This window comes from Nematolebias whitei, chromosome 9 (genome assembly GCF_014905685.2).
Source record: "Nematolebias whitei isolate Nwh7 chromosome 9, NemWhi1, whole genome shotgun sequence".
Taxonomy (NCBI): domain Eukaryota; kingdom Metazoa; phylum Chordata; class Actinopteri; order Cyprinodontiformes; family Rivulidae; genus Nematolebias; species Nematolebias whitei.
In genome coordinates this window covers 29,104,563-29,125,865 of record NC_056506.1, presented here as the reverse complement: position 1 = coordinate 29,125,865, position 21,303 = coordinate 29,104,563, and the positions used below count along the sequence as shown (strand labels likewise).

Here is a 21,303-nt window from a genome sequence, read left to right as displayed (position 1 = left end):
GGGGGTGTGGGGGTGTGTGGGGGTGTGTTGTAAACATTGAAAAACTTTGATGCATAGTTGTACTGTAAAAATAACACAACATTCACCTGAGAGAAGATAATTAATCAGTAAGTCCTACAGGCCATTAAAACTACTCAACATATTGAATAACATACAGTGATAAAAGTCTATCATGGCAAGTGGCATTATGGTGTAAGTTAAATCGTGGATTTATAATAAAATACATGGGATATGTTTCCTGTTTGTTTTTGCCTGTGAGCACAAAACTAGAAAAAATAATACACAACAGGCAAGTTAAAATATAAACTAATTTTACAACGTTATGAAACAACCAAGTTCATTCTTAATAACGTTGAAATACGAAATCTCAGATTCCGGACAATCTTATCAGTCCTTAAATGCACCCAAACAGGAAACAGGAAGAAAGTCTTGCTGGGGAAAAAAAAAATACAAAAAAAAAAACAGAAACGGAAACGCAATTTTTCATCCGCTAACAGTTGAATTTTGTTCCAGCTGTTCAGAGAGAGAAGGAGAGAGATTTTTGTTTTTTAAATCTAAAAGTCTGTAGCCAAGCCGTATTTGGTCACGTGATTTGGGGTCAAAACAGCATTTTCGCGGGAAACAACATGGCGACCAAACCGCGTCCTCTAGTCCGGGAGTCTCTGCAGTGTCCTGTTTGTTTTAAGGACTTCACACCAGAGACAATTAACGCGCACCTCGACGTGTGTCTTCTAGAAAGTTCTACTAACAACAGTCCGTCAGCAGCTGATGAGAGCGGGTCTCCTCCTGAGAAGAAACCGCGTATCAGTGCGGAGCATGTGAACAAATCTGCTCCCAGCACCTCCTCCTCAATGTTTCCTCTGTTTCAGACCAACGGGAAACTTAGCGTTCAAACTGAAAGTGCTGGTGTGTTCACCAGTAAACAAAGTCCTATCAGAGCTGACAGAAAGGGGATTAAGCAGACAGAAGTTGAGTCTGGACCAGCAGGTGATATGGAAGCTCTGCTGAACCGGAAACCCGCATCATCTGTGCCCAGCAGTGAGACTTCGAAGAAGACAAGTAATGATTTAACGCCACAGACATTGTTGACATTTAACAAACCTCTGGCAGAGATTCTGAGACCAAACACACTGGAGGAGTACTTTGGTCAAAGTAAGGTCGTGGGTCAGCAGACGCTTATCAGATCACTCCTGGACTCCCAGGAGGTCCCGTCTCTGATCCTGTGGGGTCCACCAGGATGTGGAAAGGTGTGCAGGTGACAGCTGAGATGATGATGAAGATGCCTTCACTTCCATTTATAATCATAATGTCTTCGTCTTATTCAGAGCCACCAAGTAATAGTATTTTTTGTGTCATTACTATTGAGGCAGTATTTGATCTAGTATTGTTTTGTCGTCTTGCTTTCCCTCTTCTTCCAGACCACTTTAGCCCACATAATTGCCAGCAGCAGTAAAAAGAGAGGAACGGCTCGTTTCGTCACACTGTCAGCCACCAGTACTTCCACCAGTGAAGTCCGAGAGGTGATCAAACAGGCACAGAACGAGCTCAGGCTGTGCAAGAGGAAGACCATCCTGTTCATCGATGAAATTCATCGCTTCAACAAGTCCCAGCAGGTGAAGTGTTGAGCCACAAACGGTGTACCGTGATCAACGTTTGTAATGCTAACTCCAGCTGCAAAACCCTGCCACTGGGTAAAAAGAACTACAGTGACTTTTGTGAATTTTACCGTTATACCTACAAAAGAGGATTAGGGCCACAGTGCAATTTTTTTTTTTCCTTAATTCTGAGAAAAAAAGTCAAAATTCTGAGATTAAAGTCAGAATTAGATAGATTCTGACCCATCTCAGAATTCTGACTATTTTCCTCAAATTCTGAATTTAATCTCAGAATTCAGACTTTTTCTCTCAGAATTTAGGGAAAAGAATTACAGCACCGTGGCCCTAATCCTCTTCCATGTAAACCTGATTTTAGGGATCCAGCCTTATTTTTCTTTGTTAAACACAAGCAGGATGGATGTCTGGTTGTTGTTGTTGTTGTTGTTGTTGTTGTTGTTGTTGTTGTTGTTGTTGTTGTTGTTGTTGTTTTCTTCTCTTTTTCTCTCTTTAACTTGTGTGTCTTATGTGCAGGACACTTTCCTTCCCCATGTGGAGTGCGGGACGGTAACTCTGATTGGAGCAACCACTGAGAATCCATCCTTCCAGGTGAATGCTGCGCTGCTGAGCCGGTGCAGGGTTCTGGTTCTGGAGAAACTGTCTGTGGAGGCAATGGGTTTGATTTTGAACAGAGCTGTGGCAACACTTGGAATCAAAGTCTGGAAACAAGATCCATCAAATCCCCAGAATCAAGTCCGAACCAGTGGACATGAGTAGGTTCCTTCCTGAACCTCCTGCCTTTAAGAGTTGTGTGATTTTAAAACATCTTTTCTCTGCCTGTGGGCGTCGTTTTAGAAAATGCTAATTCATTTGTTTAATAGCGGCTGAATGCATCCATGCACAGAACCTTTTGTTTATCTTGTATTTCTTATTTTCAGACCAAATATACACATTGAACAAAAGGCTTTGGACACCATTGCCTACCTCTGTGACGGTGATGCAAGAACGGGCCTCAACAGTCTCCAGCTAGCTGTACAGGCTCAGATGAAGTCGATACATTCGACCCTTTTGACTCGAGAAGGTTCTTCTCAAGAGGTGGTGGTGACGGAGCAGCATATCAAGGAGGGTCTCCAGAGGTCCCATATCCTCTATGATAAAGCTGGTAAGCTCAGTACTTCTTCTAGTATTACAGGAGCAGAATTCTTGCATTTCTGCAAAATGTTTTCAGACGGTGTTACTGAAGAGAACGTAGACGTAAGCGTAAACCAATTGGCAAGTCATGAAAATGAAGAATTGCTGCATCTTTTGGTTGCTTCACCTATGTAATAACATTTGAGTTCAGTCACATTCCAGGGTGTTTGTGATCAATGAAAGCCTTTTACATGAAGTGATCAGGGAGCATCGCTCAGTGTGGCCTCATTTTTGTGCCCTGTTCACGCTTTCTTGAGATAAGTTGCGTTATTTTCAAACACCGCACGTGCATACCTTTAATTAAAGCCCCAGCTTCTTTTAGGGAAAAAATATCACAAAAAAACTATAACTCATCTCAGACTATTATCAGCTATTAACCTCAAGTGTGCTGCAGAATGGTAGCACTGACGGGAGCTCCACTTCGACTCGCTCTTTTTTTGTTGCTGTTGCTTTTGTTTTAACTTCGTACGCCTACACTGCACATCCACGCTATGGGCATTACTGCGACACACTTGTGGAATTTTGTGTGTCGCTGCCTTTCCATCCTGCCATCGTGGTTCAGTTCCCGGCCCCCTTCCAGCTTCGGGCTTAGGGATGCCTGTCATGGCTGCCGTCTCCATGATCCTCCATCTGCCTACACGAACCAAACTCAACGGATCCATTCAGTTCTGCGGGGAAACCTTGGATGTTCTCTGTCTGCTGGACCCGGTTCTGGAGGGCAGTTGCTGTTGTCGTTACTATCATCATGCTAACGGGACCTGCTAACGCTGCTAACAAGACCACGCCGCTAACCGAACCACACTGCTAACAGTACCATGCTGCTAACGAGACCGTGTTGCTAAGAGAACCTCACTGCCGACAGAACCACTCTGCTGATAGGACCATGCTGCTGTAGATGTTTTTCTTTTTCACTTTTGGCGCCATGTTTTTGTATTTTTGGCGAGTCCAGACGGTTCTTCTCGTCCTCAGCGTTTCATTGCATTGTTGACCTTGTGTTGAGCTGCATATGATGATAAACCAAACCTGATCCTAAACTTGATGGTATTGTCATTAAAAAAATTAAAAATCTAATAATAGTTTGGTAACTTTATAGCCATGGAAGCTAACTGATTCAGAGTTCATGTTTGCTTTGTTCTCTGAGTCAAAACATTTATCAGCATTGTGTTTATTAATATGAAACATCCAAAGTTTCCTACATGCAGACTTTTAACATAATGCTCAGCTGTCCTAAAAGATCAAGATTTACTGTCCTCTGCCTCTCAAAGTGATAAAATTCTACTTCAGCTTCAACAAGGTCTTACAAAACCAGAAATTATCAGTTTTTTTTATATATTTTGTTCATATTCCAGCTTTTTAAATGATCAGATAATATGTATTAACCTTAATCTTTCCTTGCTACATGTGTTCATGTGTGTGTGTTTCACTCAAAGGTGAGGAGCATTACAACTGTATCTCGGCGCTGCATAAATCCATGAGAGGCTCCCATGAGAGCGCGTCTCTCTACTGGCTGGGCCGCATGCTGGAGGGCGGCGAAGATCCGCTCTATGTGGCTCGCAGACTGGTCCGCTTCGCCAGTGAGGATGTGGGTGCGTAATATATAGATATCGCATCATTCCAGCTTTATTGGAAAAAACAGGCTTTTCCACACTTCTAGAAGTATTTATATCTACTATCCTTAACCCGTTTTATTTACTGAAGAAGACTTTGACACTTTTTTGGACAGATGAAGTACAAATAAACAATTTCAAAGTGTTGGGTATGTTTTGTGTTGTTTTTCTCAGGTCTGGCAGATCCCGCCGCCCTTCCTCAGGCTGTTTCCGCCTTCCAGGCTTGTCACTTCATTGGGATGCCTGAATGTGAGGTAAGCTCACCTGACTAATAAGTAACTCGTTTTCTTGTTTGTTTTTACAAAGATTATTCTCTGTACCAGGTGATCCTGGCCCAGTGTGTCGTCTACCTTGCACGAGCGCCCAAGTCAGTGGAGATCTACAAGGCCTATGCCAACGTAAAGGCCTGTCTGAGAAACCACAAAGGCCCCCTGCCTCCCGTCCCCTTGCACCTCCGAAATGCCCCCACCAAACTGATGAAGCAGCTCGGCTATGCTAAAGGCTACAAATACAACCCGGAGTTCAGCAGCCCTGTTGAGCAGGAGTACTTACCCGAGGAGCTGCGGAAAATTGACTTCTTCAACTGGACACCCTCAGACTTATGAGTTTTTGCTGCAATGATTTACTCTAAAAAAAAAAAAAAGTTTCTGAAGGAGAAGGATTTCTGTAATACACAACTTTATTTGCTGCTGTTAATCTGAAGTCACCTTGGCCTGGTCTTATGTTCTTGTAATGCAGTAATTACTTCATCGCTTAGACTGAAATTTAACTACAATTTCCCATTACGTATTACTACATCCTTTCAAATGTATTTACAAAACTTAAAATGTTACCAAGATTTTAGCTGATTGATTAAAAAGATTAAAATGTTAATTCGTTTATTTACTGACTCTGTATTATAATCTCAAAAACTCACAAATTCACGCAGAGCTTATTATACAGTTTATTTACGTCCTAACTTCTTGACTTGTGAAGGTTTCCTCAGTTTTGGCCGATTGTCTATAAGAAAATTTAACACAGTTAAGATTGTTTACTTGTGTGTTTCATTTTGGGGTTTAGGGATGTTTCCCTCACCTCATGGATCCAGGGAATGAAGAAGGCCACCCGGGTAAAGACTGTCGGCTTTTTCGGTGTATTACATCCACGTCCGTCCACAAAGCTAGTCACTCCTTCAACGTACCACCGGCCATCTTTGCCCGCACAGTTCAGAGGGCCGCCAGAGTCACCCTGAGCGTTAAAGAGAAATACTCCATTTCTGAGCTACATTATCAGTCTACATAATTATAATATGATGACTGGTTGTGTCTTACATGACATGCTGACTTGTTGTCTCCTCCTGCACAGACCATTGTTGTTTTAACAGAACTGCCCCACCAGTCACTTTGACTGCAGACGCTGTAATCCACCACAGGAAGCAGCGCCTGCTGGAGTGTCGCTGCCCGAGGGCCACCGGCTACAGAGAAAATGCCTCATTAACTTTACGAGGATAATGAATAATATTTAATGCATCTCAGAATGATTGCTTGTTTCACATTAAGTGAGGATCAGCAGCTGCTCTTACAGTAGAGACGACCCCAGCCGGTGATGTAACAGGGCTGGTTGTGGCTTAGAGAGGCCCCGTGCTGTGGCAGGCAGGCTGGCTGAACTTTATCACTGACAACAGCACTCTTCTCCAATTTAAGCAGAGCAATATCATTCCTGCAAAGTATGACAAAACCATTAATTCACTTTGGCAGTGACTGGATGCTTTCAGTCTTCAGCTTTTTCTTCTAAAGTTTCAATTAATATTTGCAAACAATGTATTTTCCTCATAGTTTCTTATTCTGCTGAACAGACTCCAAATAGACAACTCACCCACAGGAAACACAGTTGTCGTTCCATTTAGGATGGATGAACATCTTCTCCACCATGATGGATTGTTCAGGTCCCTCTTCTTTGTTCATGTCATGTTCTGCAAGAACCACCCTGTATGTGTGGAATCTGGTTCGGACATTAATATATATATATTATTTTTTATTTTTTTTATTTTTTTAAGCTGGCTGTTTTGTATCGTCATAATAAAAAATAAATACACAATTTAAATTTTAAGGATTGCCACATTATAATAAAATCACAACAGGCCCTGTACCAGCAGTTAAGTACATATAATTTCAGTTGAACAACAGATTTCACCTATTCTGTCAAACAAATTTACCTCGAGTGGAGAAAATGAGAGTGAAAGAAGTTGCATGGCTTCCAAAAGACAAGACGCAGCAGCCAAGTTATGCTTATCAGTGACTGACTTATCAGCAAGTGTGAGCTCCATTGTAAAAAAAAAAATCAATCGGCAGTTTTCATATTTTAAAAGGAGACCTAAACATTTTGCAAAGTTTCTTTTTTTAGATATGAATAAAAAATAAGCTTGCTGTTGAATGATAATATATAAGCTCCTGTTTTGTACGCTGTTTATTATTGTATAGTTTTGTTAAATAAATGTGTAAAATGTTTTTTATCTAGAATTTTATTTAAACCAAATAATCCTTCATTGCTGTTTTTGCTGTATTTGTAAATCTATAACGAAAAAGTATATTCCTACTTTTTTTTTTTTTTACTTTGTACAGCATGCAAAGAAGGATCAAGGCAGTTTTATCCTGCTTTCTGATCAGTGGGAAATTCTCAAAACAATTCAGATATTTTTAATTTCCTTTTCACTCAGATTGAAATGTTACCAGTTTTCTTACGTGATGCAGTGGGCTGCAGTTAAGACCCAGTTAGGAGCAATAAGTGTTCCTCCACATGTGGGATAGAAAGACTCCAAAGAGACCTAAAATATAGGAGAAAATGAAAGGAATGATAATTGAACATAATGTAGATTTTGTTTAGAAGCATAATGCACGGTGGCCTAACAACTTCACTGGATGATGGAAGTAACAATAACACCCTGTACAAGCATGTAAATTAAAACAAATGGATGATTTAATGTTTGTTTTCTGCTCTGACCTGCCACGGCCAGCTGTATGGACGGGCTTCTTCCCCATTCACCACACGGCTGGTGTCCGGCCGGTAGCTGGACATGCCACACCCAGACACTTAACACAGTGAGGCACAAAATAAGACAAGAAATTTAAAGTGATACCTAAAGTATAAAGAGTTTGTGATTCAGTCAAGACCGTCAGCTTACTTTACATTATTTAGGAATTGTAAACAGTTTTTGGTGAACTTACCAGTGGTGACAACCAGCACAAACACAACTACCTGTTTCATCCCTTGCTTGTCCAAAAGAACTGAATTATCTAGCAGGTCTATTTGCAGGAACAGTTCCAGGCAGAACCAGACAGATCCTGGGAGTTCTCTTCCCTTCTCCAGGTGGCGGAAGCAGTGTGAACCTACAAAGTGTATAACATAAGTGCAAAATTAAAAAAAAGTTTGTAAGCTCAATCATCCAGGTATAAAAACAAAAAACTTTAAATTGTATCATCTGGACAAGTTAAGTGCCTGTTCTTTTAATGTAAAACATACATATGTAGTTTACTTTTTTCCTTATTGGTGCATGGGGTCAAGTACCACTTGTTGATTTCAGTGGCTGACTTTTTGTCAAGATTATTAAAAATTGTAGGTTGTCTGTTCTGCTCCCAGGGATACTTAGAGAAGGTGATGTTTATCATAGTTCTCTAAGTAAAAATTATATATATGTATATATATTTTTAAAAAATCACATTTTCAAACCATGGTGTTTTTTAGTATTGAAATGTTTAAAATAAGATAAAAGGTTTTTTTTTGTTTTGTTTTGTTTTAAAGTGGTTTGTTCATTTAAGTACATGAATTATATTTCACTCAAATTCAGAATGTTGCTAATGGGAAACTCAAAACAGTATAAAATAGATAGGTGTGGGTAAACAGGTGCAAAATAATAATAAAAAAAAAACTGCAGAAAATAAAAATTATCTCAGTCACACAACAACAGAGGCTTCTACTAGTTTATTTATCATAAAAGCTTTAACATGTCTAAAATATTAAAAAAACAAATTAAGGGTTGCTTAGCAAATTTATATTAGTTTGTCTTATTTATTTTCGGTTATGAATTTTCAGAAATGTCAATGTCGCAAAGAAAATATTTACAACTTGCATTACTCCTTCTATCCTGACGGGGCGCTGTGATTTTTGTTTTCACTTCCTGCAGCACCGACACGCAGAAGAAGAATTTGTAGTTTAAAGATGGCGCTACCCGGGCATTTACTCGTGCGTCTGCGGGCTCTGTGTAGTTTAACCAAATGTGGTCATGCAGGAGAACAAACAGCATCAAATTGGAGAGGAGATGTGCGGTGGTTCAGGACGAAACCTCAAACCTTTCAGGAACAAAGCGCGCCGTGTTTACAGCATCAACAAGGTGAGTAAAGTATGCCGGCTAGCTAAGGTTAGCTAACAGTGGATGGCCTCAAGGACGTTCAAGATGGAAATTAACTGCAAAAATATATTTATTAAAATTTATGTTTCCAATAGTCTTGTCAGTATTATTTTCATTTGGTTAGAGCGACTAATAAACATGTTTTTTTTATTATTGTTTTTTTGGGGGGGTGGCTGACTTTTGGTTTAATAATTAGATCAGGACGACCTCCTGAAGGAGTTTCCAAACCCTAAAAGCTTCTTGACCACCACCATTTGTCGCTCACTTGGAGTGAGTGACGTGTCCCACCTCATCCAGTACAGATGTACGGAACAAGCTGGTGTCAAGGTCAGAGCAGTTTGCATCATCATGGCGTCGCATCTTCTACCTCTGTGCTTTTTGTGCCTAAGTTTGTCTTGTAACTGTGTTTCTGTAGAAGGTTACTGTCACGTTGCAGTGGCCATGCAAGATTGAAGAGCAGGGATATGCATCCAAGAAGATCACTGCAGAGCGATTAGCTGCTGCAGCTGCTTGCCACAGACTCAGGGTAAGCTACTTTAGCAGTTATCACCTACTTGAATTTTATCTTGCCAGTCTTGAATTTTATTTTATGTTTCTAAATTGTTGCATAGGAAATGGGTGTGATTGATCCAAATAATCCGATTCCCAAGAGAAAGGCTGGCCAGACGAGAGCACGTCTACATCCCCTTCTTCATGATGAGGACACGAGTTGGGAAGATCGTATCGTCAGGGCAGATAAACGCTCGCATCCTGAAGACCCCCCTGATGTCTCTGAAGCTCTTGCTCTGTTTCCACAGCCCAAATCTCTCCTAACGAGGGTCGTCCAGGTGGCCACGTCATCCAGTAGAATTAGCGTTAGTAGATGTATTTCCTTTCTCTACATTTATTGCTTCTGACTTAAAAATTTCAGCAGTTTTTCAGCTACTTTGTAATCTATTACTGCAGGAGATGCTGCAGTACAAAACACTAGGAGGTAAGCTAAAGAAGTGTGAGCTGACAATGCTTTGGCCTGAGAAGATGACATTCACAGCGGTGGCAACCAGGCGAGTAATGGCAGAAAAAAAAGTTGCAGCACTTGCTTGCATGAAGTTGAAGGTGAGAAGAGCTTTGGTGAACTGATTTGGCTTCCCCTACTCATCATAACTATGTTAAAGTATGTTTTCATGCTGCTTGATGCAGGAGCTTGAGCTTTTGGATAAAGACAACAACCCACTGGCTCATGCTAAATACCATCGCGAGATGGTACGGGAGGCTGGAGAGAGGGCGAGACGTCCACTTCCTCTGGAAATCCCAGAATATCTGGAACAAAAAATGAGAGAGTATCTTGAGCAGGTTAGTTCTCCTTCCATACGTCTGGTACTGGACAAAATTTATAAGCACATGTTAGTAAGCCAAACACTTTTGTTCACCATTAAGGCTCATTTTTGGTCTTGTCTGTTTTGAGACATTTTTATGCTAGAAATTTTTACTTGGGCCATAGATTGCATCATTAAACCAATAACGCAACAAAGTCTTTTTTTTTTTCTTTTTTTTTCCCCTCAGTACCCAATGGCAACTGAAGTACAGAAAGTATGGGAGGAAGACGAGGAAAGGGGGCAACAAACTGTGAACCAGGACGATGATGAAGAGGAGGACATTGTAACAGATGCTATTACTGGCAGACCATACAGGGCTCTGTCCGAGCAACGGGCTCAGATGCACAACCTCCGTCTGCAACAGGAGTGGGAAAACTCGAGGCCTGGACTAAGCGTGGAGCTGCCAGTCGATGCTCACCGTCAGCATGTAGTCTCAGTTGTGCGCTCTTCTAGGGTGGTTGTTATCGCAGGTGAGACGGGATGTGGAAAAACGACGCGTATCCCACGGTTCCTGCTGGAGGACCATGTACGAGGTGGGGAGGGTGCTGAGTGCAACGTCCTGGTGACCCAGCCTCGACGGATCAGTGCTGTGTCTGTGGCTCACCGTGTTGCTCATGAGATGGGTCCACAGCTTAAACACCACGTGGGATATCAGGTGAAAACAAGTTGATGGATTACAGTTGATGTGATGTCAATTAGAGCTGAAAGAATTAGAAGTTTTGAAGATTTTTCTGCTGTTTTTTATTCCTAATCTGTTTACAACTTGAAGAGATTATATGTTTGAATTGTGTTTTAGCCCAAGTTAAGTAAATGGCTTTCTTGGGGATTTAGATATCTGGAATGTAGTACTTTATGAAGAAGTATTGAGCTCAGCTTTTCCTTCTAACTTGACTAAAAGTTATGCTATTGATTTTTAACTTTTTAAAAGCATTTGAAGCATCCAGTCAAATATGTTGAGGTAAAACGAAGGCGATACTTATGACTAAATCACTGACTCTTCTCTGTACTTAGGTAAGACTTGAGAGTCGGCCCCCAGAGCAGAGTGGAGGATCCATGCTTTTCCTCACAGTTGGCGTCCTGCTGAAGAAGTTGCAGTCAAACCCAACCCTGAAAGGAATCAGTCATGTTGTGGTGGATGAGGTCCATGAGAGGGACATAAACACAGACTTGCTGCTGGCCTTGCTGCGCTCCAGCTTGGAGGAGAATCCTGACTTACGAGTTGTGCTCATGAGTGCCACTGGGGACAACCAGAGGCTTGCCGAGTACTTTGGAGGCTGTCCAATTGTAAAGGTCCCAGGATTTATGCACCCGGTAAAAGACAAATACCTGGAGGATGTGCTGAGGGAAATGAGACGTGCACCTTTAGATGACTTTATAATGGAGATGAACAAACAGGTGAAAAATATACGAGGTCACTTTTCATTCAATGAGGCACTTATTTATTGTTCCGTTTTAGTGTATTTACTGTATTTTAATTTTGTCTCGTGACTTTGTATCTGGTCTTGTTAAAGTAGAAAATGGATGAGGCCTCACCAGATGTTGATTTAGTAGCTGATGTTATAGAGCACATTGACAGACACGGAGAGCCAGGTATCTTGACACTCTCTCTTAAACCATAATGTCTTATTGTTTTAAAAAAATATATATATATTTTACAAACTGAGCGTCAGTCATACTTCATTTTCTTTCATTCTACAGGTGCGGTGCTGTGTTTCCTCCCCGGATGGCAGGAGATCAGATCAGTTCAAGAAAAACTTGAAGTAAAACCCCGCTTTTCCTCAGGCTCGCACATGATCCTGCCATGTAAGAAAATGCCAAAAAATATAAAGCTGATCTGGAATTGTCTTCTGCAGCTACAGTGGATTTATAATGGTCTCCATTTGAATTCCAGTGCACTCCAGCTTATCGGTGGCCGACCAGCAGACTGTGTTCCAGCGTCCCCCTGTGGGCCAGAGGAAGATTGTGCTCGCCACTAACATTGCTGAGACCTCCATTACAATAGATGACATTGTTCATGTGGTGGATGCAGGCACTCACAAGGAACACAACTATGACTCTCAAACAAAGGTTGTGTTTCAATGAACTTGTGCAAAATCTGTGAGCAAATTAAACAATCTTAGTTACCAATAAAACTAAATCATCTTGGTTTTTCAGGTTTCCTGCCTGGACACAGTTTGGGTATCTCGTTCTAATGTGATTCAAAGAAAGGGGAGAGCAGGACGTTGTCAGCCAGGACAGTCTTACCACCTATTTCCAAGGAAACAGCTGGATTTGATGACTCCCTTTCCTGTTCCTGAGATCCTGCGTACCCCACTGGAGAGTTTAGTAATGCAGGCAAAAATCCACAGTCCTAACAGCAAGGTATTTTATGAGAGTAATTGATTCTCCCCCCCCCCATTTCTATGTCTTATTTAATAGTAATTGGTGTCATATTTTTGTACAGGCTGGAGATTTCTTGTCCCAAGTGTTGGATAGTCCAGAGAAGGGAGCAGTGAGGGATGCTGTCAAAAATCTTCAACTGATAGGTAAGTGACTAACAAATGTGATCCCATCAGTTAATGCATGTTATTATTTTCTAGCAATAAATTTACTACAATGTTCTGTTTAACAGGTGTTCTGGACAACACAGAGACCCTGACGCCTTTAGGCAAGCGGGTTGCCTGCATGTCGTGTGATCCACGGCTGGGCAAAATGCTGGTTCTGAGTTCCATTTTCAGGTGTGTTCTGCCCATATTGTCTGTAACCGCCTGTCTCACCAGAGACCCATTCCACAACAGCCTGCAGAACAGGACCGTTGTCAACAAGGTGAGATGAGAGGGAAGAAATTTAGACCTTTTTAAAAAAAATTTAAAGGTCAAAATTATCACAAATGTCAGTCCAATACTGCTTTAGAAGCTATCCATCCATCCATTATCTTTGCCTGCTTCTTCCTTTTCGGGTCACGGGGATCACTGGTGCCCATGTCCAGCAATCACTGCGAGAGGCAGGGGACACCCTGGACATGTCTCCAGTCCATCACAGGGACACATAGAGACAAACAATCATTCACTCTCTCACTCACACCTAGGGACAATTTAGAGTTACCAATCAGCCTAACGTGCATGTTTTTGGTCTGTGGGATGAAATCGGAGTACCCGGAGAAAACCCATGCATGCACGGAGAGAACATGCAAACTCCACCCAGAAAAGTTCTGGACCGGGATTTGATCTGGCGGCGACCTTCTCGCTGAGAGGCAACAGCTCTACCAACTGAGCCACTGCACTGCCTGTTTTATAAGCTTTATTTTGTAAAAGATATTAAGTTTTTTTTTTTGTTTGTTTGTTTGTTTTTAACCACATCAGGCTTTTTGTATATTTATGTACCAAAATTACTTCAGCTAATGGCTCTAAAAAATTAAATTGTAAACTGGACTGGAATTCTCAAGTTTTGTCTTCCCTAAACATATCTTCAAAGTTTATGTTGAATAATGGGGTAAAAAAAAATCCAACAAAGTTCAGTCAGGTCATCTGGATGGTTTTTTGTTTTTTGGGGTTTTTTTTATGTTTCATCCTTCATCCAAAGGACTTCACCAGTCCAAGGAGCCACAATAAACTCGGTCACACAAGCAGCACTCTCACATAGTGAACCAACCAGCTGGCTGGTGATAAGAGTTTCTGGAGCCCGCCCTCTCCCTCGTCGACTGCTTTGAGGCAGCCATAGCCAAAGTGGTTCAAAACAAAACCAGCAAACTAGTTGCCCACTATGCGAGTGTGCTGCTTGTGGTACTGCGTTTGTGGCTCCTCGGATTGATGAAGTCCTTTTGGATGAAGGATGAAACGTCTAAACAAAAAAGAAACTGTCCAGATGACCTGACTGAACTTTGTTGGGTTCCCTAAACGTATATTTTGTTATTCAATCATCTGTGCTGTGTCTGTCCAGGCCAAGGAGAACCTGAGTGGCTCTAGCTACAGTGACTATCTGGTGTTCAGTAGAGCCGTTCTGGGCTGGAGGAAAGTCCAGCAGGAGGGAGACAGAGAACACAGAGATCAATATGTGGACAACTACGCTCTGTCCAAAACCAGTCTCCGATTCATCAACGGTTCGTTTGATTCTCCCTCTCTCTCACACGCACACATTTAAACATAGTGTCAACTTAAATGCATTTTTTTTAGTACAGTTGTAGGGTAAGTCCTGGTATTTTCTTTTTTGCAGGCCTCATTTCTCAGTTCAGTGACAACCTGCAGGAAGCAGGGCTGATTTCTCGGGGGAACGAGTGCCAACGTCCCACTTCTCTCTACAATGAGCACAGCTGCCAGGATGAGCTGCTGAAAGCTGTGCTGCTAGCTGGACTGTATCCGAACCTCATTCAGGTACATGGCAGCCTCCTTCAATGAGGTTTTTTTTTGAAAAAAGTTTATTGATTTTTTCAATGTGTTTTTAGGTGAAGAAAGGTACTGTGACCAAAGATGGACGCTTTCGTCCTAACGAAGTAGTTCTCCGCACAGTCAGCGGGCCGGTGGTTCTTCATCGCTCTTCAGTTAACAGGTTTTAAAACGTTCAGACGTTCTGCTACAATGTTTCTGTTCTGACCTGCATAACATGCATGTGAGCTTTAGTCTTTCTTTGTGTTGCAGGGGAGAAAGGAACCTCCCCAGTCGTTGGCTGACCTTTTTCAGTGCGGTCAAGTCTAATGGAATCGTTTTCATCAGGGACTCCTCTGTAGTCCATCCACTCGCCCTGCTGCTCCTCACAGACTGTGATATCATAGAGACAGGTAGTGTATCTGCAGGAGTCCAGGTGGACACTGAAGTGTTTGTGGTGGGGTGTGAGAGTGACGCCAGAATTGTTTCTGTATCTTGTGTCTCAGTTAACGGCGACAAGGTGGCGGTATCATTTCCTGGATACTCCCTGATGCGCTGTGAGCTGTCAGTGGCGACGTGGGAGCTGCTTTGGGAGCTACGCATCTCCATTCAGACCATGCTGTACCGAAACCTGAACAATCCCATCGGCTCAAATACCACTCAAGATGGAAAGCTCATATCCTTACTGGTAGAGCTGCTCAATGGTACAGAGTCAAACCCTTTTTTTCAGAAAGGCAGCATAGAAAGTGAGGTGGACTGAAAATAAAACTGGTCTGCAATTGTATGGATCACTTGGGGGATCCAGAAAAAAAGATTTCTGTTTCAAAGTACTTTAAGTAGTCTGCTAATGTTCTGATCTAAATTTAATCTGTCGGGCTGAAGTCCAAAGTGAACTGTTGGCTTCTGCCTTTTCTTTGTAAATTATAAACTCCATTTAGTTGGGGTGGGGGGGGTCTATGCTATGGATTTTGGACTTTGTTTTTCATTAACTGAATGGTTACCAGTAATTGCTTTTCAAAAAGCAGTGTTTAATTGTTGACAGAGTAAAAACAAATGTCATTGAAATAGACTGTAAATGTCATTTATTGAAATAAACATGTACTGACCAACAAGAGAACCGTTTTTTTTTTTCCTGCTTTGACAGAACTGTTTTTATTCCTTTTTTTTATATTTTAAGAAAACTCCTTAATAAACTTTACATGAAAGGTGCTCAAACGTTTCAGTAATTCCACCATGATGTCCTGAGGGGTCATGATGAATAATCTGCAGAAGCAAAAACAAAAAGTTAGCCAAATTTCCATGCATTTAAATTATTTAAAACCACATCTTGGTAAATGTTTTTTTTTCTTGTACCGGTAGATGCGTCAGTCATTCTTTTGGAGTAGATCTTGAGCCTTACCTGATGTGATATGTGCCCTCTTTTTGTCCAAACTCACAACCAGGACTAAGCAACACTCCTGCCTCCTCCAGTAGTCTCGTACAGTAATAAGTGTCTGGTTGCATTCCCGCTTCCTAAATATTCAAAAACATCTTGTTATAAAAAAAAAAAAGAACATTTAATATCCTACTAATCTCATTTATGTGTGCTTCATTCTGAAACCTTGGCTCTCTGGATGGCTTTAGGTGGAAGATAAATTCTGGGGAATGCAAACGCTCCTTCCACTGGTTGGCAGCTGAAATCCTGCAAGTTATTTATAACCTCGAAGATTCTCCTTGCATTTTGCTTCAAGGTGGTCTTAATGTGCTGCGTCTCCTGTACAAATGGAACCGACTTAAAATATTTGCTAATTCAGTTGCTCATTTACAAGTTAATTAGTCTTGTTACATTGTCGTTATCGCCATTGTCCATGCTCAATAATTCAGGTATAAAATCCAACAATGTTCAGTCAGGTCATCTGGATGGTTTCTTTTTTTTTTGTGCTGAGACGTTTGCGCTGAGACTTTGATGTTTTGAACCAGTTTGACATGGCTATCAATGAGGGAGAGGGCGGGCACCGGAGGAGAGGATGGGGCCCAGAGGCCATCTTTGCACCAACGTAACTGCTTCTTTTCCGCTTTGGAGTAGGCTGTTAGTGGAGAATCAGTTTTGTTTGGCGTTTCCTCATATTGATGAAGCCTTTCGGCTGGAGGGTGAAACGTCTCAGCGCAAAAAAGAAACCATCCAGATGACCTGACTGAACATTGTTGGAAGACTATCATGTCTCACCTTGTTATAAATCAGATATGAGGGGTCTCCTGGCTGTGGAGGGTTCACCATCACCTCCAGGGCGATCTGACCCAACACGGGCGCGCAGGAATCGGTGGAGAAAAACGTGTAGATGTGTTTCATAACAGCAGGGTCGACATTTACAAGCTCAACATAACCAGCACGTAGACCACACCTGGTGGGAGAGTCGCAATGAATTGTTTTCAAGCTCGTAGCATCACATGATCATTACTCCCGCCTGGAACAATTTATATCGCCTTAAAAGCAGTTCATAAGGTGACACAGCTCAGATAAAACTCACTCCCCCATGAAGCCTTTGGATGCTGAGTGGAAGGATGCCAGTTCCACAGTGTCTGACAGAGGAGGCCCCAACTCAGCCAGAACCCTTTTATAGGAGAAAAACTCAACGTTTTCCCCATAAACACAGTCCTGATACACCTGAAGAGGATTACCACAAAAAAAAACATTGGTTGATATGCAGAAAGGTGTTTGTGTTTCATGACGTTTGGATAAAAGGTAAAACTCTGAGATGTTCACCTCATCAGCAAGAAGAAAGAGTTTCTTCTCTGAAACGAAGTGGATCACTTCTTCCATTGACTTTCTGCTCTGAACGTGACCTATATGGCACCAAGGTGTAAACAAAATACAAAATGGTCATTTTTAAAATACAAAGATTCACCACTGAGACTATTTCCATGTTGACTGGATTGTGCTATACCCGCTGGGTTTCCTGGGTTGATAACATACAAAGCAACAGGGTTACAGAGTCCCTTTGCAGCCTCCAGAGCTCGCTGTAGCTCCTCCACCTGCAGGGTCCAGCCTTGCTCCTCATTCAGGTGGTAAGGAATGGCAACCGCCCCCATCCCCGTTATGGACAAAACAGTGGTGATGTGGCATGGCACTGGAGTCAGTACTCCGGTTCTGGGTGAAGCCTCAGGATTCACCAAGATGTTCAGAATTTTCTAACGAGTTCAGTAAATGACAAAATGAGTTGATACGCAACAGGAGGAAGAGGCTTTAGGCTGAGTGTCAGTAATGTTACCGCGAGCGACCACTGGGAGCCGGGGCTGATGTATATGTTTTCAGGGTAAGATGGAACACCACCGTCTCGTTTCTGTATGAACTCAGACACTCTCTGAGCTATCTCTGGAATACCTGCAGTGGAAGTGTATGAACCTGAAGAAGAAGAAAAATATGCTCTGAGCAAACATAGGAATTGTTCATTTTAGCCCCTGATCTAGAATAGAAAATTTAGAGACCACTTTCTGCAAAACTGAGATAAATTTCTAAGAGAACTGTTCATATAATTGCTTAAATAAATACCATACCACTTTATTTATAGAGCAATTAAAACAGCAACAAGGTCAACCAAAGTACTGTACAGTAGAACAAACAAACAAAGCACACAGTGAAACATAAAATGAAGTAAAATAAAAATATAGATACAAATTAGCAGAAGACAATAACTACATGGCTAACACTGTAGAATACAGACAGGTACAAAACAAATCGCACAGGGTCAAAAGCCGGGGAATAAAAGTGTTTTTTTTAAGTGAGACTTAAAAACATTGAGAGAAGGGGCCTGCCTGACATGCAGTGGTAACTCATTCCACAGTCTTGGACCTGCAACAGAAAAAGCCCTGGCACCTCTGAGCTTACGACGGATTTCTTGAACTGAAAGAAGCATTTGATTCAATGACCTCAGAGAGCGCAGTGAGACATATGGCTGCAGCAGATCAGTGAGATAAAAGGGGCAGAACTGTTCAGTGATTTAAAAACGTGCACAAGGATTTTAAACTGAATTCGAAAGTGAACCAGGAGCCAGTGTAGGGAGGCCAAAACTGATGTAATATGCTCTCTTTTGCCTGGTTAAAAATTGGGCAGCAGCATTTTGGACCAGTTGTAAATGTGCAATGGAGGTCTGACTGATTCCAAACAGAAGTGCATTGCAGTAATCAAGCCTGGATGTTATGAACGCATGTATTACTGTTTCAAGGTTATTCTTGGACAGTATGGGCTTCAGTTTAGAGTTGCCTCAGCTGAAAAACAAAACAGGATTTAACAACCATGTTTATATGACTGTTAAGTTTCATGGAAGGATCCGTTATCACTCCCAGATTTGTCTCTCTTTGTTTCTCTAACGGGGCTAGAGAGGATAGGTCGATACCGTGGTTCTTGATCGTGTCATTAGGAGGAAACAACATGACTTCAGCCTTCTTCTCATTAAAGCTTAAGAAATTAAAAGACACCCATCTAGGCAGTCAGGAAGAGGTTGAATAGAATGTGCACTCGTGTGCTTCAGAGGGAAGTAGATTTGACAGTCATCAGCGTAGAATTGAAAGGTTATGTTATGTTTACGAAAAATAGCACCTATAGTGGCAGCAGGTATAAAGAGAAGAGGACCGAGGATGGACTCCTGCGGTATCTCCCACAGAAGAGTTGCCAATGTTGACACAAAATATTCTGTCAGAGAGGTAGGATCAACCATTTGAGGGCTGACTTTGTGATGCCCACCCACTGTTCCAGCCTTGAATGAGGATCTTGTGGTCGATGGTGTCAAAAGCAGATGTAAGGCCCAATAGAAGCACATAATCACCTGCATCTGTGGCTATAAAAATGTCATTAAAAACCTTCAATAGAGCAGTTTCAATGCTGTGGAGAGACTTAAAGCCAGATTGGAATATCTCTAAAATAGAGTGAACCTCTAGGAAACATTTTAACTGGGCCTCAACTATCTTTTCCAAAAGTTTTGAAACAAATGGGAGTCTGGAGACAGGCCTGAAGTTGGACACCACTGAGGGGTCACAGTTATATTTTTTTCACCAGAGGTTGAACAGCAGCATAATTAAAAGTTTTTGGCACCACACCTGAAGTTAATCTGCTTTTGACAATAGAGAGAATAGAGAGTACCAGACTAGGAAAGACCTCCTTTAGGAGTCAAGGGGGAACAATATCAAAGGGGGAACCAGATGGTTTCATGTTGGACATTACCTGCTCCAAGACAATAAATAAAATAAATAAATATATAGATCCATTCTGAAAACCTGATACTACAAAGTATTTTGAAGCAAGATTTCTAAACATATGAAATTAAAATGTAACATTTTGAATGCAATGGGTAACATTTCATGACTAAACATAGAATTTCTTGAGCACTTCAGCAATGATTAAATAGCAGGATGGATTATTGATAATGTTTTAAGCTTGTGTTGTAGAAAGTGGAAACATTGCTCTTTTTTTTAAATAAAAAAAAAATAAAGAAGTAGTACTGTCCCTACCCAAAACCTAAACCCAAAACCAGAATATTTTAAAAGGTGAAGATTTTGCCAACGACATTCGGGGAGTGGTGGCGCAGAGGTTAGAGAGGTGGGCTTGTGATCCGAAGATCGCCGGTTCACGCCCCGGCCCCGACAACATCAAAATTGTGTGTGGGGTAGGTGAAACACCCACACTTGCCCCCACCCTCATTCGCCCCACTCTGGGCCCATGAGCAAGGCCCTTAACCCCCACCATGTGCTCCCTAAACAGGTCTCTCTTGAAAATGAGTTCTCGTGGCTCAATGAGACTAACCTGGATAAATAAAGGCTAAATGAAAAAAATAAAAAAAAATAAAAATAATCTAAAAATGTATTCATCAAAATACTGTCCTGGGGATTCTCACATTTTTGCAACTATTGTATAACAGATGTACCCTGCTGTCTGAAAAACACATAATATATCACATTTACACTATATAGAAGCAGCTATATTGTCCAGTTTAAAGACTCCAAATTAAATTTTGGATTTTTTTGTTAAATAATCCCAAAAAACCTGTAGGCAGCTTTAATGTGTTTTGCCCAATTGGGATAATTTCTAACTTTTTATATATATATAAATCAACATGTTTAATGCTTCAAGTTAACTATTTCTTACCTACACTCCCTCCAACACATGTCTTCAGCAGCCTCTGAGCCCTCTGTTTGACATCCACCAGCAGTTTGTCACCCTCCAAAAGCTGAGGGTAAAGACACGCTGCAAGAACCTGTTGGAAAATAAGATTTGTTTGTGAAAACAAACAGCAAAGTCAACAACTCTGTAGAGTCTGGTGGGGATCATGCATTACCTGTCTGACAAATGATAGAGGCTTCACACCTGCCATGTGAGGGTCACCCCAGCACACATTTATAACCTCCTTATAGGGCTTTACCACTCCCTGTAAACAGATGACTTAAAACAGTTATACATACTATCCTGATGCATGTTCAATAATACATAATGTATATAAAAGCAGATTTTTGCTAACATGTCACATTAATCATTTGCCTTTACCTGTCTGAGCTCATTTTGAATCTTGTTTGTTGTTCTGACCAGGGCTGAAGACTCCAGCTGCTTCATTTTCTGTACATTGGAGCTGATCTGCAAGAAAGACATCTCTGTGATTTGTCTTCTCTCTTTCTTCCAAGAAGCTAAAATGATGTGAGAAGAAGAGTTTCTCTTTGCCTCGTGGTGAAACAAGTATAGAAGTTAAACATGTACATGAATTTACATATTAACAAACTGCACTCTGCTGATAGGATGAATTGCTGCTGGCAGAAAGGAAATGTTATCTTGTTCATTTACTTAGTGCACGTAAAATAATGTCAGATTTT

The 21,303-nt window shown here is 41.4% G+C and overlaps 4 protein-coding genes across 4 annotated transcripts; 2 read left to right on the top strand and 2 right to left on the bottom strand.

The window, feature by feature from the left end:
* The first annotated feature begins 626 nt into the window (after positions 1 to 626).
* wrnip1 (WRN helicase interacting protein 1) lies at positions 627 to 5,029 on the top strand. Its single transcript, XM_037681653.1, has 7 exons — positions 627 to 1,247; positions 1,419 to 1,613; positions 2,127 to 2,365; positions 2,531 to 2,754; positions 4,214 to 4,369; positions 4,565 to 4,644; positions 4,714 to 5,029. Exons 1-7 carry the CDS (start codon positions 627 to 629, stop codon positions 4,993 to 4,995), a joined length of 1,797 nt encoding a protein of 598 aa, XP_037537581.1. The 3' UTR covers positions 4,996 to 5,029.
* Positions 5,030 to 5,410: 381 nt separating this feature from the next.
* Positions 5,411 to 7,633, bottom strand: LOC119414558 (proproteinase E-like). The gene is made up of 7 exons (XM_037681654.1): positions 7,594 to 7,633; positions 7,370 to 7,458; positions 7,111 to 7,193; positions 6,245 to 6,370; positions 5,952 to 6,088; positions 5,701 to 5,843; positions 5,411 to 5,617 (listed from the first exon to the last, which is right to left on the bottom strand). Exons 1-7 carry the CDS (start codon positions 7,631 to 7,633, stop codon positions 5,411 to 5,413), a joined length of 825 nt encoding a protein of 274 aa, XP_037537582.1.
* Positions 7,634 to 8,570: 937 nt separating this feature from the next.
* On the top strand, positions 8,571 to 15,416 carry dhx30 (DEAH (Asp-Glu-Ala-His) box helicase 30). Its single transcript, XM_037682188.1, has 19 exons — positions 8,571 to 8,756; positions 8,971 to 9,101; positions 9,190 to 9,300; positions 9,386 to 9,628; positions 9,720 to 9,869; positions 9,954 to 10,106; positions 10,317 to 10,784; positions 11,141 to 11,524; positions 11,644 to 11,719; positions 11,828 to 11,932; positions 12,021 to 12,196; positions 12,284 to 12,490; positions 12,573 to 12,654; positions 12,741 to 12,934; positions 14,048 to 14,207; positions 14,321 to 14,478; positions 14,550 to 14,653; positions 14,743 to 14,882; positions 14,976 to 15,416. The coding sequence occupies exons 1-19, from the start codon at positions 8,585 to 8,587 to the stop codon at positions 15,227 to 15,229; spliced, it is 3,468 nt and encodes a 1,155-aa protein (XP_037538116.1). The 5' UTR covers positions 8,571 to 8,584; the 3' UTR covers positions 15,230 to 15,416.
* A 225-nt stretch (positions 15,417 to 15,641) lies between these two features.
* On the bottom strand, positions 15,642 to 21,085 carry LOC119415053 (alanine aminotransferase 2-like). The gene is made up of 11 exons (XM_037682187.1): positions 20,984 to 21,085; positions 20,778 to 20,867; positions 20,588 to 20,696; positions 17,718 to 17,851; positions 17,394 to 17,637; positions 17,213 to 17,292; positions 16,977 to 17,113; positions 16,676 to 16,850; positions 16,070 to 16,222; positions 15,869 to 15,981; positions 15,642 to 15,732 (listed from the first exon to the last, which is right to left on the bottom strand). The coding sequence occupies exons 1-11, from the start codon at positions 21,083 to 21,085 to the stop codon at positions 15,642 to 15,644; spliced, it is 1,428 nt and encodes a 475-aa protein (XP_037538115.1).
* Between the last annotated feature and the right edge of the window lie 218 nt (positions 21,086 to 21,303).

Bases quoted from the DNA above. Each gene is read 5' to 3' on its own strand.
- wrnip1 (XM_037681653.1), top strand. From the start codon at position 627: ATGGCGACCAAACCGCGTCCTCTAGTCCGGGAGTCTCTGCAGTGTCCT. The intron at 1,614-2,126 runs GTGAAGTGTTGA...TCTTATGTGCAG, and splicing joins GCTTCAACAAGTCCCAGCAG to GACACTTTCCTTCCCCATGT. The intron at 4,645-4,713 runs GTAAGCTCACCT...TCTCTGTACCAG, and splicing joins TTGGGATGCCTGAATGTGAG to GTGATCCTGGCCCAGTGTGT.
- LOC119415053 (XM_037682187.1), bottom strand. From the start codon at position 21,085: ATGTCTTTCTTGCAGATCAGCTCCAATGTACAGAAAATGAAGCAGCTG. The intron at 17,852-20,587 runs GTAAGAAATAGT...CTTCTTCTTCAG, and splicing joins ATGTGTTGGAGGGAGTGTAG to GTTCATACACTTCCACTGCA. The intron at 15,733-15,868 runs GTAAGGCTCAAG...TTGCTTCTGCAG, and splicing joins GAGGGCACATATCACATCAG to ATTATTCATCATGACCCCTC.
- LOC119414558 (XM_037681654.1), bottom strand. From the start codon at position 7,633: ATGAAACAGGTAGTTGTGTTTGTGCTGGTTGTCACCACTG. The intron at 6,089-6,244 runs GTGAGTTGTCTA...CATACTTTGCAG, and splicing joins GACAACTGTGTTTCCTGTGG to GAATGATATTGCTCTGCTTA. The intron at 5,844-5,951 runs GTAAGAGCAGCT...TTTTCTCTGTAG, and splicing joins CGGCTGGGGTCGTCTCTACT to CCGGTGGCCCTCGGGCAGCG.
- dhx30 (XM_037682188.1), top strand. From the start codon at position 8,585: ATGGCGCTACCCGGGCATTTACTCGTGCGTCTGCGGGCTCTGTGTAGT. The intron at 11,525-11,643 runs GTGAAAAATATA...TTGTTAAAGTAG, and splicing joins TAATGGAGATGAACAAACAG to AAAATGGATGAGGCCTCACC. The intron at 12,935-14,047 runs GTGAGATGAGAG...GTGTCTGTCCAG, and splicing joins ACAGGACCGTTGTCAACAAG to GCCAAGGAGAACCTGAGTGG.